Source organism: Lontra canadensis, unplaced genomic scaffold, assembly GCF_010015895.1.
Source record: "Lontra canadensis isolate GAN:19392208 unplaced genomic scaffold, GSC_riverotter_1.0 scaffold123, whole genome shotgun sequence".
NCBI classification, from domain to species: domain Eukaryota; kingdom Metazoa; phylum Chordata; class Mammalia; order Carnivora; family Mustelidae; genus Lontra; species Lontra canadensis.
Genome location: NW_022631117.1, coordinates 4786583 through 4807217, shown reverse-complemented (window position 1 = coordinate 4807217; position 20635 = coordinate 4786583). Strand labels below are relative to the sequence as shown.

Here is a 20635-nt window from a genome sequence, read left to right as displayed (position 1 = left end):
TTGATCCCACAACCTTAAGATCTGAGCCAAAACCAAGAGTCAAAACACTTAACTGACTGAGCCACCTGGATGCCCCTAAGACAGGTCTTTGAGACCCATGTCCTTGGCATTCGTTCAGAATTAATTTGAGTATTACATATAAAACTGACCTATGTTATGGCCAGAGCTACTGTTTCTGATGGTACAGGTAGCCTCTTCTCGTTGATCTGCATGGGCCAACTTAAGATCAGAGACGCGATCCACGGATGGCCTTCCTCATTAAGTAGTCCCATCAGAGCAAGCCTTCATTTGTTGTGTTGGGAAGTCTTATCATCCATTGGGCTCACTGGGCCTCATTGGTTGGAGGGATGTAGGGAAAAATCCCTCCCCACCCCTAGACATAAGGGGTCTTCTGTTTTCACTAGAGGATCAAGAGAGCAGTCTCATTCTCCCTAGGTGTCCACCATCTGCTCTTAGACCCTCTGTGCCCATGCCTGGGCTGTTGTGCTGCCAGAGGCTAATTGCCCTGAGTCCTTAGGACATTTAAAACTGTCCTCATGGAGACCTCTCACGCCATAACCCTTATAGGTGGGCTCTTACCTCTTTTCCACATGTCCTCTGTGAAGTGGTAAGCTCGGAAAGAAGTTTTTCTTTTGCAGGATTCTGCTGCTCAGGAATCCTCACTTGTAGAATATAATTGAATGAATAGCAGTATATCGTGCTTATAGCAACCCTATTGACATAGGTGCTCCTGTTATCCCCATTCTACAGAGCAGCAAACTGAGTCACAGAGACATTAAGTAGAATTTGCTGGCACACAACCAGTAAGTGGTGGAGACGGGATTCGATTCTAGGCCTTCTGTCTCCAAAGTCCATGCCCTTAGCCACTACCACTGTTCCCCTGAAACTTGAGAAAATAGATACAGCTGTGTTAAACTCAGGGCAAATCCCATGTTTGTCTTAGAACAACGTTAGTTCAGACAGTCTCGTATAAAAATTAAGGCTTGAATTTCTTTCATGGATGCCCTCAAAAATCATTACGGCCCGGTCTACACCATCTGATCTGCATTGTGTGGAATGCGGTGGCGTCCTCGCCCTGGGCCCTGGTTTCCTTCTCCATACCTGAGACCAGCTGGGCTCCTCTACACTTGGTCCATATTCAGGTATTTGTTCTTTGACTCTCACACGGCTTGAACACGAACAAGAAAGCTTGGGATTTGAGGTAAAGGAGGTAAATGTGAGGTCATCTTTCCAAGTGTGTGACCTTTGGTGGCTCCTGCCACTCTAGCTGCGGACTCCTTCTCGTGTTCTATTGCCGGACTTTGTGTTCCCGTCATTCTATTCACGTACCCGCGGCCTGGCATGGTGAGTGCATTGCTTGGCTTCAAGAGGTTTGGAACCACTCGCTCATGCTCCTTGTGTGTCAGCTGTTGTAGGTGGGCCCTTTGCTCCTCCATCAACCTGTACCTTCCCTGTCTTGGCTCCTTCCCGGTTGCCTCAGCTCGAGTGTCTGGTCTGACTGGGCTGTTGGAGTAGCAGGAGAGGACCTGCCGGGTGTTTCACCTGTGAATCGGACCGCCGTCCCTGAGCCTGGATGTCTGTGACCCAGACAGCTCGCCCCTGCCGATGACCCTCAGAAGTCAGGGGACCGTCAACTGCGTTCCCAAGTTTGACAGTGGCGTGACTGAGCAGCCTGATGGGTGGGGGACAGGGCGTCGGGGGTCCGGACGCTCAGGTTCCAGGTCTGGAGCTGCTGATAAGGCAGTGAAGCAGGTCATGTCCCATCTCTGGGCTTTAGTTTTCCTGCCTGTCAAGTGGGGTGGCTGGGCCTGGTCATTTCCAACTGTGTCGTTACGCCGTCTCTGTGACGGGGGGCATCGCGCACAGACCCCGCCCGCTAGATTCTGTCCTTACCATGTGGACTGACAGAGAAAACAAGCTACCCTTCGGGGCAGTGAGGTCATGGCAGGCCACCCATGAGATCACACCAGCCTTCACTCTGGTCTCACTGTGGCGTTTTCACGGTATAAGGCCCGTCCTTGCACACAGGGCAGCCCTTGTCCCAGAAAGCCGTTCACATTTGCTCCCTCAGACGTGAATCACGGGGGGCCACCACCCTCCCGGGTCTGCCTGTGAGTGTGGACTTCGAATCTGGGCTGCAGTACTGCTCAGGCAGCCAGATCATGGCCCTCGGGAGACCTGGCAGGTGGGGACCAAGCGAGGCTTTTACCTTGATGTCCTTCCGACCCTCCAGAAACCTGGATCATCCTCTCAGTCAGCGCTGTTGCCTGTGGACTTCTCGCGTGACCCCCAGATCCCTGCTTCATCTCCTTCCTCCTGTGCCTTCACTGCCACTCTGTGCCCCGTGACCGTACCCCACAGAGCCACTCACAAGGGTTTCTGACCTTTGCCCTGAATTCCAGGGCCACAGCGGTGCGTGATAGGGTAGCATGGTAGTTACAGTCTTTTGGTAGGTGAAGACAGGGTATGTGTTACTAGGTGAGCTCTCCCATCAGGAAGCAGGGCTCGTGCAGTGCAGTGAGGACACCTCTGGTCAAGGCAGTCAATCCCAGTTTAGCAGCATTAAGAATGAAGAGATGGGAGCTTATTCGAGGTCCTGTCCTTTCCTGTTGTGGGTATTAATCAGCCGGGCGAATTATAGACTAGGGTCACGGAATGTCTCGCCCTCGAGCGTCTATCCGAGGCTTGAAATGTCCCTAACAGGTGGGCTCGGTGAATGCCAGGACTTAGCATGATTGAAAGGGTGTTTTGAGTCATGGCACATGGCAACATGGAAATAAAACAGAAACATCACAAGTGGGTGGTAGAAATAGACTGGAAGAGAATTTTAACACCTAAAATATGACAAAGATTTATCCTGGCTAGCTTCTCAGTTTCATGAAACATTTATTTTCATCTGATCTGAGATTCTGCATTCACATTACGTATTTCCTTCTAAAACTCTTCCTGGTTTCTGTTTCTTTGCTTAAGTCATTTTCCTCTTTATTTTCTGTTTTAAGTGCCACTCCTTTTTTTTTTTTTAATCTGAAGTCATTATAGTGGCTTACTTTGAAAATCATTTGTTCAACATTGATTGTACCGATGGTGATTTCTGGTCAGAGTCCCATAAAAATATCTATAGGATGTGGTTGGGCTCATTCCTACGTGTCGGTGAGACTCTAGGGGTCAGACGCCAGGAGGAGGAGACATTTAAAACTTTTAGTAGGGGCGCCTGGGTGGCTCAGTCCTTACGCATCTGCCTTCGGCTCGGGTCATGATCCCAGGGTCCTGGGATCGAGCCCCACATCGGGCTCCCTGTTCAGCGGGAAGCCTGCTTTTCCCTCCGCCTCTCCCCCAGGTTGTGTACCCTCTCTTGCTGTCTATATCAAATAAATAAATAAAATCTTAAAAAATAAAAAAATAAAACTCTTCCTAATCCTAGAATCACATTTTCAAAAATCAAATAGTGCAGGCCATTGCTCGTGTTTCAATTCTCTCCAAGCGAGGATTACAAGGAAACCACGTGAGCCGTGGTGCAGTATGAGGTGGACAGGTCTTCTCTGGCATGATGAGCATTTTTGAGGTGCTTGGCTGTGTACAGGGTCTTCCACTGCCCATAGCTGACCTCGTTGGTGGCAGGCCTTTGCCTTTCGTGGGCCTTCCTTTTCCTTTGCCCTGCAATTCGGGGAGCCTTTGGGGTGGCACAGTTTTCTGGGGCTTTGCTTTCTTTTGGATCTTGCATGATGAAGTTGTCCCCTATGTGGTTCTTGGGGGGGAACTCCCTCCTTTTACACCTTGACATGTTTGCCCCGAATTATGATTATGACATTTAAGCACAGTGACTTTGCAAAATTTGACTTGTCAGTAGGAAAAAGTCTTCTTCCCACCCTACAGATTGACAGGAACATGAGATGGCTGAAGTTGTACTGGGCCTTTGCTGGCAAGAGCACACAGGACAGGAGATACTCCGGAGAGCCCGCCGTGGAATCCCATCATATCATAGTGCATGACTAGCTGCCCGAAGCTCGCGGTTAGAGAGCCACTCAGTAAAATTGTTGGCGGAGGGCCTAGTGGCCAGACAGAGTTCTGTGGAGGAGAAAAGCCCTGGTCCAGTGTTTTCATCAGTCATGGGCTTGGGCAGACGAGGGCAGGTGTGCGAATGGGCGAGGATGAGGCCCCTGGTGTGTGTACACGCTCCATCCCATGTGGTTGTTGGGCTCTGGCCTCTGGCCGTACTCATGGGAATACGTTTTCAACCCTTTTGGAAATTTCTTTGGTCAGAGGAGACTATAGGGGAGGGAGGAGGGCACCACCAGCCAGGCTGTGAGATGTGGAAGCTCCCGCGGTGTGGGCCACCCAGGTCACCGAATTGGCTGTGTTTGACTCGTAGGTCCCCGGGTTGTGGTGTCCCTGAGGTAGAGACTGCGGGTCGGGTTGCCCCGCAGGAAGGCCCACAAACGTGACTCCCCCGGCACCACACTGTCAGACCCCTGTCCCCTCTCTCTCTCTCTCAACGCAACAACTTGTATCTTCATCCCCAAGGGGCGAGCCATGGACCCCTCAGAAGAACCTCCTCACAAGGGCCCAGACACAGTGCCACTGTTCCTCCCGCTGGCTCTGTGTCCCAGGCTCCCCCCTGGGTTGCCCTGACCCCCACGACCCTGCGCCTCGGAGGGTCCCCCCCCCACCGGCCTCTGCTGGCGTCCCACATATCCTAGTGCTTCCCTGTCTTCCCGGACCCTTCGCCTCCTGCCTGCCATCCTCTCTGTGTCACCCCATCAGGCCCCAGTGGTACCCTTCCAGGCTATCTCCGTGCCTCTGGCCTCCCTCCCATCCTCCCTCCCCTACTTCTTGCAGCCCCCCCCCCCCCCCGGCCCCCCCCCCCCCCCCCCCCCCTTCCCCCCCCCCCCCCCCCGGGGCGCCCTGCTCACGCCATGCCTGTCCTCAGAGCGCCCCTCTGACCCGTCCTCCGGGGCCGGCTCCCAGGCCCTCAGGTCCTCCAAGCCCTACCTGAGCCCGCACGCAGAGCTCGGCCACTGCCGAGTCTCCGGGTCCCCTCCTGTGTACAGGGCGGCCACCGTGCCCTGCTTCCCCCTCACGGTGCCTCGTGCCCAGTGTCGATGCGCTTTGGAAGGAGGGACAGCCTCGTGCTCTTTGTGACCAGAAAAATGGCTCGTGCAGCACAGCGGGACATCCGAGCAGTGCAAAGTACACAAAGGCAGGGGTGGCGGCCCCTGCAGGCGGAGCCCAGGGTGGGCGGCGGCCAGGATGCAGAGCAGCTGGAAGGCCGAGAAGGACAGACAGACAGCCGCGGAACCGAGTGGTTCTCGGAGGATGGCACGCGAGAGGAAGCTCAGGGGTTCTGAGGCCTGACACTCCCTGGAAGATCGCCCGCCAGAGCGAGAGGGGAGAGAAGGCCGGAGCACGGCCCTCGGGCAGTGACGGGGTCCGTTCCTCAGACCGCGGCCGGCCCAGCAGCGGTCCGCGCGGGCGCCTTGTGAACACCACGGCGATCACGGAGATCATTAAACATCACACTGGCAACAAGTAATGAACTTGGCTTGGACGCTACCGAACGCAGCGACTATTCCGGTCCGTGACCCCCCGGCCCCAGGCAGGGCAGAGTCACCAGCCCTCTGCACGAGGAGCCCTTTGTCACCTCACCAAAGGCCTTTTCTGTCTGGGTTTTGTGAAAGTGTGGCTCTGACTTGGGGTCCCGAGCGAGGGGGACCCCGTCCGTGCTTCCTGAGGCTTGGGAAGGAACGAGGGTTGTTCGGCTGGCGGGGCGGGGTGCGGGGGGCCGCAGGGCCGGGCTCCCGCTCCAGCCGGCTTGTTCTCGGCCGCCAGCTAATAACGGGTCAGAAAGAGACTCTCTGGTTTATGTATTTTCTCTCATGTTTCGGACAAAATAGGTTTCTGGTGGTTTGCTAACTCGGTGAGGCCGTCCGTCTGTCCGTGGTCTGTTGGGACTTTTCAGAACGCTGACGAGCTCCCGCACTTATCCTGATGCGGGGCCTGAAGCCAGGACTGGCTTTCTGCGGGGAGGCTCGGCCTCGAACACTCCTCGCTCAAGTCTGGTTTCCGGTTCATAAAGGTCAATTATCTGCTACGACACACGTGGTTCCGCCAGGCGACCTTTATTTCAGGGACCTTTACTTCAGGGGTGCCACATGGTCCCAGCCGGCCAGTCTCCCTGTCGCGTTTCATCAGGCCGCTGAGAAAGGGGATGTGGTGGGTTGGGAGTCACCCCCCCTTCTCCCAGGCTGATTCCTGGACCAAACACATGATAAATTTGCCTGCGACCTCCCAGTTTTCGTTGTTCTGGCATTTTCTAGCTAACTAGGACTTACGGCTTCAGCTGTCTTTCAGAATAAACTTACTCAGGGCGCCTGGGTAGCACAGTCGGTTAACAGTCTGACTCTTGGTTTCAGCTCAGGTGTTGATCTCAGGGTTGGGAGATCAAGCCCCACCTCGGGCTCTGGGCTCAGCAGGGAGCCTGCTTGAAACTCTCTCCCTCTCCCTCTGTGCCTCCCCCTGCTCATGTGCATTCTTTTTTTTTTTAAGATTTATTTATTTGAGAGAACGAGCGTGAGCTAGGGGAGGGGCAGAGGGAGAGAGAGAGAGAGAGAGAGAGGCAGCAGACTCTGTACTGAGCACAGAGCCTACCATGGGGCTCGATCTCATGACCCTGAGATCCCGACCTGCGCCAAAACCAAGAGTTGGTTGCTTAACAGACTGCGACACCCAGGCGCCCCAAGAATAACTTTTTCATTAAATATTTGAAGAGCACAATCATCATAAAACTCATTCACGCACATATCCATGAAGCAGTTCTGGCTCAGCTGCTGCAGGCTGGGGAGCGGAGTCAAGACCGGCCCCCAGCCTGCTGGGGGTGGGTGGGGGCACAGAACTGGGCTGAAACCGGTGACATGCGCTAGACGAGGCAGTGTCTATATGGTACTGAGCCCAGGGCCTGCCCAGGAGTGAAGGTCGGAGGCCTTACTTGATGTTCAGCCACCGAAGACACTTTCTGGGTTCCGGGTGGGACTGTGTGTTAGTTGGATATGAGGCTTGATGAACACTTTCTGCTTCTCTTAATTCATTTCTCAGCAGACACTTATTGTGGGGAATACACTGGGGAAACGGATAGAGAGTGGGGGCGGGGAGCACGGTTGCAGTCTTAAATAGGTGGTGCGGTGAGATGTCCCTGAATGTGACTTGGAGCAAAGCCAGGAAGGAGGTAGAGGAGCACCCCGTGCTGGGGGAGCGCGTGTTGGGGTCCGAGGTGGGGCGTGTCTGGAGGGTGCAGAGGCCGGCCGGGAAGCTAGGGTGAGGCTCCAGTGACCTGTGCGGGCGGGTGTGGGGACGGGTGGGATAAGGGCAGAGAAGGAACGGGCACGGGGTCGTGGAGGGACTTAGAGGCCATCCTCCAGCTGTTACAACATGTTAGGTCACCCTCTTCATTTTCATCCTTTTTTCTATTTTTTTTTTAACTTTTGTTGTCCCTGACACTGAAAGCAGGAGATTTCATCTGTGGGACAAAGTATCCTCCTTGTGTACATGGCGACTATACAGGTGTCCGTCTGTCCTCTGACAGTGAGGAGATGTGTGGCTAGAGTGGCTCTTTCACTCTTCTGCTGGTGTCTGGTACATAGCAAGGAGGACGTGGAGAATGCCCCTGACCTCTGTATTCCTAGTGTCTAACACCTTTTAATTACACTGGTTAACATAAGTCTGTCCCTTATGGTTCTTTCTCTCGTTAACAGCACAAAAATGAGTTCTTCCTAGGGCCCAGCACAGGCTGTTTAGGCATATGAAGTGGATTCATAAGGGTGGCTCAGCGTTAAGCTATGCCAGAGCCGAGTCCAAATTTTATTCCGGTACAGGGATGACTTTCTATGTGGCCTCTCTGGCTCTGGAGCTAATTTGGATGCTGAGTAGCCCCACAGGTATTTATATGTAGTGTTTGGTATTTTTACTGGGTCCTATTCTTCTCCCTTGGATCACCTAAAATGGTTAAGAATTTTCTAGTGGGATTAAGGTTGTGATCTCTGGGGAGGGGTGGGCCATCTGCTCTCGGTTATTTTTGTGTTAGCCGCTTCCCCTTAAATGTATGTTCACAAATGAGCCACAGCCTTATCAGCTGGGGTCGAGGGAAGACGGGTCTAGGTGCTGCTCCTGAACTTGGTCTCTAAGCCATGGCTTCCCATAGGCACTCAGGTAAAGCTTCCTATTCTTTATCTTAATGTCGAGCGCGGTTTTCTTGCAGCAGTGAATCCATCACTCGACTTAAACATACTTTTTAATGAAATGATTTTAGGCTTGTCTAGAGGCTAAATAAGTCCTAGTTCATCTCTGTCCTGTCCTTGCTTTCTATTGTTGTTTCAGAGACAAAAGGCAGTGTGAGTAGCTTGTGTTGTTTTTCTTTTTTTAATCTAAACTTACGACTATACATTTTTCAGGACATCCTGTGAAATTGTAAGATATTGTGCGAGGAAAGATTTTGTGGTGGTGGGCGGTGGGGGGGAGCAATTCTTTGTTATTTGTAAGATAGGAATGTTCATCTTGACTGCTTTAAATTGAATTTAAGGTGTGTAGGGAAGGGCCGCAGAGTATGGGGCCGGAGAAAGTCCGTAAATGACTCACCACATCTTCTCCTTCCTGAGCGGTGGGCTTAGTCCTGCCACAGAGGAGCAGCTATGATCCTTTCAATGTAACAGGTTAGGAATTGTTCTTATCAGAAAAGGGGCAACATTTCAGAATCTCCAGAACATCATGACTGTGAGAGTCGTCTTCTTGTTTTGCAACCTGACATGAAGGAAACCCTTTGGCCGTGGACAGACACCCGTGGAACAGGGGCAAAAGGACTGAAGGACAGGTCTTCTTCCCCAGAAAGCTCGGCTCTCTGAAGTCACCCTGCTTGCCTGTCTTTCCTCCAAAGCCAGGCATGTCGCTGTGGCTCTTTTGCCCTCTCTGCCTAAGGAACGGTCCCCTCTCTTACAAACAGGCACTTCGTCTTCTCTCCTGGCTTTCAGATTATGGGACAAAGTAATTTTTGGTGGCAGTCTTTTGGAAAAGTGATTTTTGAAAACTTGTAATTGCCCACCAAAATGTATTTTATTTTTTTATTATTTATTTTATTATTTTATTATTTTTTATTATTTTATTTTTTTAAACATTTCATTTATTTACATGAGAGAGCGAGCACAGAGGGAAGAGGGAGAAGGAGGCTGTCCGCTGAGCAGAGAACCTGATGTGGGGACTTGATCCCAGGACCCCAGGATCCCAACCTGAGCCCAAGGCAGATACTGTACCACTTGTTCCAGTGCACTTTGAACACGTGCTAACTGGTAGAGTAACTCCCCATTTGTTTACTAATTCAGGGACGGATTAGGAGATACATTTGAAAATACATTTAAATACATTCAAAAGGTGACCTGTTTACAACATACCAACCTCTGGTTTTACTTTGCACCAAATGCAGACACGATTCTTGCTTTATATAAATCTGGAGACGATAAACGTGACTAAATTAGATTATTGACACCTTTTAGATGATTTTTAAAACCAGGAGCTGTCGTTTTGTATTGCATTAGGTTTATAGGTCCGTGAAGTAGACGAGAGAGAAGTCGTCACGTGAAGAAATTGCTCGTTGCCCTGAAGTGGGTTTTGTATGGACAAAGGAGAGGCTCAGATCATTGGTTCGGGATCTGTTTTTAGTGGTTGTCCCTATACTGAAAGGACATTTCAAGGGCAAGAATGTATACTTTTGTTATCGAATGCTTTCAGGCTGCAAGATTATATAGATTCAGTTCCTTTCCCCTTGGCCTTGCAAGTTGAGGGCCAGACTGGGGGTGAGGGGGAGGGAAGTAAGACCATTTGCCCTACTACATCGCCATTTGTTCCCTTTGCCAGCCACTGCCCAGTGGGTTACACACAGCCGGCAGTCCTTTTTGGGGGGCAGGGATAGAAAATGACATGGTGGGGTGAGCAAGTAATCACACTGGGTTGGGTTCTTAAAATAACTGGAAAATGGTAGTCAGAAGAGCTGGTCAAGGGTGAAACCTGAGTGATGTGTACTTCTAATGACCACGCAACGGCCGCCAGTGACTTTAGCACAACTAGAAAAACTAAGAACCCCTGTTCTCTTGCTGCCAGGGCGGAAAATCAAAGGAAGGTGCTCGCCTAATGTGCACAACCTTAAGAAAAGCTTCGTATCTCGACAAAGTAGGACTGGGATAGAGATTATGGGTTTTTCTCTAAATGCAGCATACAAGCGAACTTGCAAATAGCACTGAGTCATTTCTGTTTTTAAGGGAAAATAACCACTTTCTGATTTTCTATGAAATTTTGTGAGAGACCACTTTTGAGCCATGACTCATGACCTCGTCTCATCGCAGCAAGTTAGGTATTTATTCCCAAATGACTGACGACACCTCTCGGGAAAGCAATATACCCTTTCTTTGCAAGTCAGTATTTATACATGGGGTGACTAACGGACCGGTACGTTGGACTTAGCAATTAACAGACCAGAAATAACCCGAATTTTTTCCCCCTCTGGCTTGCAGTTCATCGTTTGTGCTGTTCGTTATGCCACTCAGGGGGAGCACGTCAAAGAATGCTCCTTTGCCCTCCTGGTCACGGTTTCCTTAAACCTTCCAATTTTGAGCCACTCAGGCATGAGGGGGAAGTGGACATTAGCAAGAAATACGTGAGAAAATCCATATAAAAACACAAGCGAGAGGTTATTGAATACAAATTGAGTCTTCTCTAATGAGACGTTTCTCTGATGTGTACGTGATGGCATCAGAGCCAAAACTTCTTACTGAGATACTGAGGCTTATGTAGGCACCTCTTAGCATGTTGGCTGTCGTTCAGGAATTTTCTGAAAGAGGAAGCTTACTTATTAAGTGAAGAATGATGTGTCCTTTGAAGCAGGCACGGCAAGAAAGTCAGTCTGCCATCCTGGGAGCAGTCTCTAAAATGCGATCAGCCGGTCACATTTCCAACCGCATTTGAACCTGCTACTTCTCTGAAGGCCTGAGGGTCAGACGTCAGCCCCTTAGGGTGGCAGGAGCTGTGCCTCTTTTTTTAAAAACAAATCTGTTATAAAATGCTTTGAATGAAAGAGGTTTTAGGAGCTTTGTGGAATGATCTAACCCCCCCCCCCAAATCTGTCCATCCACAGTCATAGCGTGTGACTTAGTGGACAAGAGGCAGGGCCCCCGGGAATTTGCAAACTTCTTCTGTGCTAGACAACCATCATTCCTGCCTACTGCTGTGGGGCACGCGTCGGCGCCTGAGACGAGTGCAAGAGCTGTGGGAGGGCAGACACAGCCACAGGGCTGGCGGGGACCAGCAGGAAGGGAAGTAACTTTGTACCCAGTGACTTGTGTGATGACTCTGTGATGACTGGTGAGGCGCCCTTTCCCAGGTAACAGCCGCAGGTCAGGGGAAGCAGATCTGGAAGTTTTGGAAGGTTAGAAGGCAACCTGGGTAGGGAGATAAGAAAAAAAAAGTACCCCCAAGAGATAAATGCTTTAAGTATATGTTAATTTAGTAAGATTAAAGGGAGCCTCCAAGACAGGTGAAATACTATCTTCATTTTTGTGCATTCTCTGATTTCTAACAAAGGGGAAACAGAGGGAGGCACAAACTGTTTGTCTCCTCGTGAAGTCAAAATTTCACTGTGGCTCGTTTTCGGGGAGCCCACACACCAGAGCGCTGGCTGTCTTTTGGAAACCTCTGTGTGTCCCAGCTCTGTTCTCCCCGAGTTATTAGTGGCTCCAAAGACAAGCAGTAACAGACTCTTCTGCCCTCGTACCCGTTCATGCTTCATGCACAGTTTTGACACGGGGACTATCTCATCAGCAGGAACGTACCCTCTGGCTTCCTCCTAAGCACGCTGCCGTGAAGGCTTGAAACAGTTTGGGACCTAATAATCCTGGTTTAGAAAAACACGGGGTAGGGGCGCCTGGGTGGCTCAGTGGGTTAAAGCCTCTGCCTTTGGCTCAGGTCATGATCCCAGGGTCCTGGGATCCAGCCCCACATCGGGCTCTCTGCTCAGCAAGGAGCCTGCTTCCCCCTCTTTCTCTGCCTACCTGTGATCTCTATCAGTCAAATTCTCCCTGCCTGCCTCTCTGCCTACTTATGATTTCTGTCTGTCAAATAAATAAATAAAATCTTCAAAAAAAAAAAAAGAAAAACACGAGGTAAACTAATTCAGGTTACCCAGAGTTCAACTTCATTGGAATCACTGCAAAAAAAGTACTAAAGTTCATGAATTTGACATCAGCATTGTTAACATGCCTCAAGTGTTTCCAGCCTGTTTACTTATTAGGCAATAAAAGCTAACGTTCCTAGACGTGCCTATTTTATCTTGACAAATAAGTGTTTCCACACACACACACAAAAAAGGCTTGAGTCCACTGTGGAAATGAGCCCTAAGAGGACATGCCCTTTGAAATCTGTCCCTCTGGGTGCAGGCTCGGGTTCAAGTGTGCAGTGTGGGGGAACAGAGGGTGACCCTGGGCTTTCATTCTGCAGAAAGAAAAACTAATAATGCCCAAAAGCCAGGACTCGAAACCTCAAAGAGGTGGGACTCTCCACAGCAGCACCCTTAACTCGGGGTGACTTCTTTAATTTCTCTTTCACCCACTTCGGGACCCTGTCCTGGTGCTTGCGTGTTCAGCTGGTGAGCCGTGGGGTTATTTCACCAGCTGGACATATAAAAACTCCAAGCAAGTCATGTTCTAGAACCATGAAAGTAACCAGTGAAGAACTTGGCATTGGCAAAGTGACTGGTTTTTTTTTTTTTAATTTATTTAACAGAGATCACAAGTAGGCAGAGAGGCAGGCAGGGGGTGGGGGAGAGAAGGCTTCCTGCTGAGCAATGAGCCCCATGTGGGGCTCGATCCCAGGACCCTGAGATCATGACCCGAGCCGAAGGCAGAGGCTTTAACCCACTGAGCCACCCAGGCGCCCCGTGACTGTTTGAAAGTAGGTAGTTTTCAAGTTAAGGAGGCTCGGCAGTAAGATCTCTCTTACTGTAGTGGTCTTCTTCTCCCCCAAGCTCCAAATACCTAAAGGGGCCTCCCTGTGCTTCCTGGCGGTGCTTTTCTGTGGGACACTGACCCCCAGTTTCTGCCATAAAGCACGAGACGGGACTCCGTCAGGCGGCGCTCGCCGCTGTGCTGTCACATATAGAAATATTTGGAGGCCGTTTCCTCTTCAGCAGACGTCAAAGGAATGTTAGGAAAAGGAGTGTGACTCCAAGTTCTATGCTAAATAGGGACTTTGGTGAGGGAGGAGGAGGGATGTCCCCATATGGTCCAGGAAGATAGTCTCCGAAGGGCTAAGGCAGCCACGATTCCTCGCCACGCAGGAAGCCGGTGCCGGCTAATCTTACAAGTTCTGATTTCCTGCCAAATGGTATTTCGGAGCCGCTGATAATTGAACTTCCTGGCATTTACTTGGTTTCTCTACTCGGCTCTTAACAAGAAAGTGCATCTTGGTTGAGAGTACAATTTCAATATGGAAAAGCTAGTGAGACGAGGATTTTGTGTGGCCTGTGAAAGACCGGCAGGGCCAAGAGGAGAAGAGTGATTGTCCGCGTGCTCTCACGGTGACAGGCACTTTTTTCTGTCTGCACAGGGGCTAATGGCACTTTTGAAGCTGCCTTGGGTAAACAGCGTGCTGCTCAAGGAGACCAGGCCTCGGTCCCCCTGCGTCTCTGCTTTTCCTCTCTAACCCGATTACGTAAGGGAACATCCGTCTGGCCTTTTGGGGGAGAAAGTGCCGCTAAGGACCATTCTCTGGTCTCGATGAACCTCTGAGCTCTGGCACAACTGTCTCAGGCAACTGTCTTTGCCCGAGAATGGCACCCACTCGCTTTCCGTCATTCGCTCCCTGGAGATGAGGGGGTCTTTGCAGGGGCCAGCCTGAGCAGGGGCTGCAGCTGGCCCAGAACATTCTACCCATCCGTGGTGCGATCTGCTTTGTCTGGAGGCCAGCTTCTGAAATGTGCCCAGCTCCGAGGGAGAGTTCACCAGCCTTGGCCGAGGCGGGCTCGGAGACGCAGGGTGTGGTTTCCTTAGCTCACTCTTTGCTATTTGGTTGCCTGTGGCAACGGGATCCAAACAACTTGGACATGTGTGTGTATAAAAAAACTGGGAATGGGACCCAGAGTGGGAGTCCAGGGCCATTCAGCTGGTGGAAGAGCCACGGTGAGTACCGGGCAGCTGCTCGTTCGTCTCGCCTCGTTCCCTCGCTAGATTCCGCGGGGGTATTTGCTAGCGCAAGAACCGTGTTGGTGGGTAATTGGAGAAAATTCTCTCCATTCTCATGTTTCCTGCGCAAATTAAATAATTGCTATCTACTTACCCACGTACAGTTCTTTTCAGGAGGAGCGGGGAAAATTAGCATATGTTTCAAGAAATTGGGAGCTCATAGATCTGGCAGCTTTCCGGTGGCGGAGGAACGGAGTGCCTTAGCTCACGGCGATTACAGACGTGCAGTCTGGGGTCTGGAGGGGGTGGTGGGGGCTTGGGGACAAGGGGAGTTGTTCCATATGAAGGCAGTGGAAGGGGTTCTTGGAATGATCAGCTTAACACGTTTTAAAAGCCTTTCTCTCCTGCCCCCCCCGCAATCATACTTTCACGTCACAATTTTTATTTATTTTTATTTTTTTTAAAGATTTTATTTACTTGACAGAGATCACAAGTAGGCAGAGAAGGAGGAAGGGAGGAAGCAGGCTCCCCGCTGAGCAGAGAGCCCGTTGTGGGGCTCGATCCCAGGACCCTGGGATCATGACCTGAGCTGAAGGCAGAGGCTTTAACCCACTGAGCCACCAGGTGCCCCTCTCGTCGCAATTTTTAAAACCGCAAATGCTTCGTTGACTCTCGAGCCTCACTTGCTCAAACAAAGGGGGGCCTGGATTTTGGCGTGTCACAGAACGGCACTTTGCCATGACAAGTGCTCACGGTGGCGGACCTTGCCAGTACAGATGGAGAATGCTGTTGTGAGAAGTCCTCTCCGGGGTCATGGCTCAGGCCTCGGGGGTCCGTGAACTCTATTGGATGGAGCTCTTTAGGGTCCATTTGGGATTTCAAAGTGCTCTGCCGGATTTGAAGGATCAGATGGTTCATTTTGAACCAATCCATAAGGGTTGTTCACGGGGCCAGCGTCCTCTCCTCTCTGGGCAGTGAGCCCCAGTCTGTCTGTCTGGCGTGCTGACTCCTGCAGATGGGAGCGCGGTCTGGGAGGAAGAGCCCGAGGCTGGCGGTGGGGGGAGCAGAGCAGCGGCTCCTCCTCCTCGGGCTGCCGAGCAGCTTGCCTCCCGGAGCGGCTGCTGGCGCGTGTCCCAAGCTGTGTGTCCACGGCTCGAAGGCACCACACCTTTCTAGAAGCCCTGTCTGGCCAACACAAGTCCTGACCCCCTTGTCTTCTCCTCCAGCAGAACTTTCTTTCATGTTCCCGGGGACCCACCGGCCGTGGACTCTGATCCCCGGCCAGTGGGGGGGCTGTTTCTTCCCAGAGTCCCTGTGAAGGATGTCCGGTCCTGGCGCCGGTCACCAGCCAGGCTCGGCAGCAGCGGGGACCTGACCTCCAGGCCCTGGTGGCACCGTGCCACTGTCCCCCTCCTCCGTGGGCTCATTTCCTCTGCCTCCTTGCCCCCGCAGGTCCATCCAGCTACAAGGTGGGCACCATGACTGAGAAGTTTGACTGCCACTACTGCAGGGACAACCTGCAGGGCAAGAAATACGTACAGAAGGATGGCCACCACTGTTGCCTGAAGTGCTTCGACAAGTTCTGCGCCAACACCTGTGCGGAGTGCCGGAAGCCCATCGGCGCTGACTCCAAGGTGACCGGGCTGGCCTGGCGTGTGGGGCGGGGGACACCTGTACAGGGCAGGGCCGGCAGGGATGTGGTGATGAGGGAGTGGAGGCTCCGGCTTCCATCGCGAGTCCTCAGCTCCCCCCACCGCCCCGGCCCCGGTCTGGGGGTCCCCAGGAGCTCTTCCTCACCTCGGTGTTCTCATGTGACTCACAAGAACACCTCAGGGACTCCAGGTGTAAGGGACTGTGTCGGCACAGTAGTCTGCCCCACAGATGTTGGGCTTGATGGGAGGGCCCCTGCCCCGCCCCAAGCATCTCTCACAGCAGCTCGTCTCCTTCTGCTTGGTTTCCAGGAGGTTCACTATAAGAACCGCTACTGGCATGACACCTGCTTCCGCTGTGCCAAGTGCCTTCACCCCTTGGCCAACGAGACCTTTGTGGCCAAGGACAACAAGATCTTTTGCAACAAGTGCACCACGCGGGAGGATGCCCCCAAGTGCAAGGGGTGCTTCAAGCCGATCGTGGCAGGTAGTGTCCCCTCTCCCCACCGGGGCAGCCAGGGAGCAGGCCCGCAGGGCCGAGCTGATGCCGGGGCTCGTGGTGGTGGGGTGATGCTGCTGTGAGCCGCGCTTAGGTCTTAGCGTATATATGCACGCATATACGTACACGTATATCTGCGTACACATATATGCTCGCACACACGCACACACTCGGCAACTAAAGAACACTGGAGAGAGCGGTCTGTGGCAAGAGAAAGAAGTGAAAAGTATGTAGCGCTTTCTCATTTGGGTAGAGTGAGTGAGCAAAGCATGCGACCTCCTCAGGGTGGAATTCTGAGCCAGGTCAGGTCCGCCGAGGCCGGGGCGCGGGGCGGGGCTTCAGGCATCGACTCCTCCCCTGATAGAAGCTGGGTCCGCACCACCCTGGTACGTAGACCGGTGGAGAGAGAGTGCCCCACGGGGAGGGTCTTTGGAAGCACAAGGCCGAGACCTGCGGGGTCTACATTCCCTCCCCTCTGGAGGGCCCAGGGCGGTGGGGGGCATGGATTACAGCCCCTTGCAGGGCACCGACAGGGGGGCTCTCGCTGGCTTCCCTCCCACCGCAGGAGATCAGAACGTGGAGTACAAGAAGACCGTCTGGCACAAAGACTGCTTCACCTGCAGCAACTGCAAGCAAGTCATCGGGACTGGAAGCTTCTTCCCTAAAGGGGAGGACTTCTACTGCGTGACTTGCCATGAGACCAAATTTGCCAAGCATTGCGTCAAGTGCAACAAGGTACGTTGTCAAGGGACTGTTGTTCCTAGAAGCGTTGGACAGTTTGCAGAGCACTTGCACACACACTATCCCATTCCATCCTCACGACAGCCCTGCGACGTGGGAATTATTATTCTCGGTTTGCAGATGAGGAGACTGTGGCAGGAGAAAGTGGCGCCCGGGCCCTGGCCCGCTGTCCGGGGACACACTCACTGTGGAGGCCCCTGGCGGCCCCAGCTCTAGAGGCCTGCCTCTGCCACCTGGTTGGCTGTGCGTGACCTCACGCAGGGGCTCGCCCTCTCTGAGCCTCGGTGTCTTCATCTGGAACCCGGGGGTAATAATGGCACCTGCCTCCCATGGCTGTTGTGGCGATTAAATGAGATATTGTATACCAAAGCGCCCAGCACAGTGCCTGGCACATAGTAGGCATTCAACAAAATGGTTGTTGAATCTGAATCCGGTGCTACACTCCCTGGTCTAGGCCATCACATCTGGAGGAATCACTTACCAGGATCAGCCCTGGCATGCCGAGTGCTTTGTGTGTGTTACCTGCTCTAAGAAGCTGGCTGGGCAGCGTTTCACCGCTGTGGAGGACCAGTATTACTGCGTGGATTGCTACAAGAACTTTGTGGCCAAGAAGTGTGCTGGATGCAAGAACCCCATCACTGGTAGGCTAAAGAGTCCTTGCTAAGTCTGCCAGGCTAGGTCTTGCGCATGGTAACCATCTCTCATTTTCCTCCGTCGTCGGTTTCATCCACAAAGGCCCCAGAGAATGTCCTCTCCCCCCGCCATTGTGATCCTGAAGGCCCCCCCCAATAGTTTGGATTCTCCCTCAGGCCAGCTTAGCCTTTGCCATACAGAACACCTCCTGACTACTGCTGACTAACGACGCTGCCGGAGTTCACGAGCCTGAGACCCACGGCCACGGCCACGGGCAGGCAGGCACCGTGCGCACTCACGCGCAGGGAGGGGAGCGGTGAGGTGGGGGGGGGTCCGGCGGGGTAGGGAGAGGCCGGGGGTGGGTGGTGGCAAGGTTGGGGGGAGGTGGGGTGGGGGGGGAGGGGAAGCTGGCGAGTGGCAAGCTGGGTTTAGAGCGCCCCTAGCGGCAGGCTAGTTGAGGGGTCGCTGCGGGCAGCTTCTTTGCGATCAGAGCAGAGCTAATCACTTCATTCCTCATCTCGCGGCCGCGGTCCATGTGCCCTGGGCCCTTTCCCCGCCTCCAATTTTCCCATCTCCCCGGGGAGCCTTGAAATGTACATTTGAGAAGACTTTTGCCATCCTCAGGGAAAAGGACTGTGTCAAGAGTGAGCCACCCAGTCTCTAAAGCTAGGAAGCCCCCAGTGTGCCACGGGAAACGCTTGCCTCTCACCCTGTTTCCCAGCGCCAACCTCCGGGGCAGGCATCCGGGTGGAGAGAGGACTTGTCCCTCGTGGGTGGTGGTTCTTTATAGAAAAAATCGAAGCTTAGCAGCTCCTCGAGGCCCGGTAAGTGCACACCCCACGAACAGCCCAAGTTTGCCTCCTGGTGGCCACTTTGATGCCATGGCCCTGACCTAAATCAAAGAAACTGGTTATGCTGGGAGGTCGGTGCGCGTCACAGGGGCAATAGTGGTGGCAGGGGAGTGTGGGCTCGTGGCCGAGCTCTGGCATCTTCTCAGGTCCTGGAGAGCCGGAGCAGGGTGGCGGCGGCGCACTGAGGGGAGGAGGGGCAGTGCGCAGCGGGGGGGCGGCGGCCGGGGCCGGGGGGCGGGCCGGAGCGATGCGGCCCCCGCGTGCTTGTCGGCTCTGTGAACGTGAACGGGCCAAGCGGCGGCCTGCCTCTCGCCCGCACTCAGCTAGCTCCCCTGTTTGCTTTGTTGTCTCCCCAGGGTTTGGTAAAGGCTCCAGTGTGGTGGCCTATGAAGGACAATCCTGGCACGACTACTGCTTCCACTGCAAAAAGTGCTCCGTGAACCTGGCCAACAAGCGCTTTGTTTTCCACGAGGAGCAAGTGTATTGCCCCGACTGTGCCAAAAAGCTGTAAAGTGACAGGGGCTCCTGTCCTGTAAAATGGAATCGAGTCTTGTTCTCTGTGTCCTCACCCTCTGGCCAGCGCCACCCCCCGGGCCAGAGTGGCCTCTCGCCTCTGAAGTCCTCCTCCTGCCTTTGCCCCCGTTCTACGCTGTCACTCCCACCAGGGCGCACAGTGCTCGCGCTAGGATGTAGTGGCCAAGTACACATCTCCGTAGCTGCCATGAGAACACACACACTTAGGTAGACCAACTCTTCTGCATGTTTATCCTAGAGCAGAAAAGTGCTGACCGTGTAGCTGCTTAGTGACGCAAGCAAGCGGCGTACCCCGCGAAGCCCCTGCCGAGCTGCGTCTCGCGGCTCAGCCAGGACCCGTCGTGTCCCCGTGTCCCCGGGCCACGTGAGAGCTGCAGCGGCTGCTGCAACTCGGCTGCTCACGACTTTGGTGAGCAGAAAGCAAACTTAGCGAAATGCATGGTTGAACTTGCTCATCAGAGTCTCTTCTGTTCTTTTGTGCTTTTGAACGACTGATACGAATTTCCAGAAAGTTAACATTTGAACTTAGCTGTTAAGTAACTCTAAACTGACCACCCCCCATACTAACTTCCCATTTCCCCGTGTGGCGTGTTTTCTGGACGTTCCTACTTTCAAGCGTGGAACGTGCAGGTGATTTGCAAAGTGTAGGCAGACCCGAGAGAACGAGCCTGTTGCTCAGGAACATCGTCACCACGAATGCTTCTGGAGGCTTAACAGAACTAACCCAGCTGCCCTTTCTCTTTTATTTTTTTAATATTTTTGTTTTAATATGAATAGTAACATAGCTTATGGGTTTGGAGACTTGCATGTCAGTATTTTTGCCCCCCTCCAGCGTTCCTGCAGTTTTGAAATCCATCCTACAGAAGTAACCCTAACACCTGAGAGGGGTAGCAGAGCAGGCACCGGGACGGTCACTGACCCGACAGGATGTCTCCGAACAGTGATGTAATGTAGTAGTTGTCTGCTCTTGGTCCCCGTGGTGAAGAGCCCGGTTCAGTCCCTCTTATGACTCTTAAAGGACTGCCCCTCAGCTTAGCGGGATCTCTGGGGGCGTGGCAGCCACCCTCCCGGGCCAGCCGGACGCCCATGTAGTGCTCACCTCACCACACTCTCATCGACATTGTTCTAGGACGTAGTATAACGAGACAGTGCCACAAGTGAACACGTAATGCCAGTGCATACGAACATTCTCGTAGGAGTGGTTAGCGAAGCCGACGCCTCATTTCTGCATTTTGTCATTAGCTATTATCCTCTAACGTTTCAGTGTATCCTTACAGAAATAAAGCAGCATATAAATAACTGGCCTGGTCTTTTCATTTTGCCGCTGGGGTTGCTGTAAGGGGACACGACTGGGGATCCCAGAACCCCAATGACTGTTTTCCTTCCTTCAAGTGCAGACTCCATTCAGTGCAGCGTGGAATAGGAATTCCAAGCAAGATAAAACCTGTAAGAGCCCTCGGATCCGGTTAAAAACAACAAAACCCCACTCTGATCCCAAAGAAGCATTTCACAGATGCTCCC

General features: G+C 52.9%; 1 protein-coding gene across 5 annotated transcripts in view; it reads left to right on the top strand.

Moving 5' to 3' along the window:
- The window catches only part of FHL1 (four and a half LIM domains 1), a 39516-nt gene extending 19103 nt beyond the window's left edge, over nt 1-20413 (top strand). The window contains exons 1-7 of one of the 5 annotated variants that reach the window (XM_032841394.1): nt 8035-8199; nt 15660-15841; nt 16169-16343; nt 16921-17090; nt 17551-17737; nt 18354-18553; nt 18937-20413. In XM_032841394.1, the coding sequence (XP_032697285.1) occupies nt 8178-8199; nt 15660-15841; nt 16169-16343; nt 16921-17090; nt 17551-17737; nt 18354-18553; nt 18937-19020 (1020 nt within the window). In that variant the 5' untranslated portion in view covers nt 8035-8177 and the 3' untranslated portion in view covers nt 19021-20413. Of the gene's footprint in view, nt 1-8034; nt 8200-14057; nt 14205-15659; nt 15842-16168; nt 16344-16920; nt 17091-17550; nt 17738-18353; nt 18554-18936 lie in introns of those variants that run through there. The other 4 variants (XM_032841392.1, XM_032841395.1, XM_032841396.1 and 1 more) reach the window with 4 other exon arrangements.
- The last annotated feature ends 222 nt before the right edge of the window (nt 20414-20635 follow it).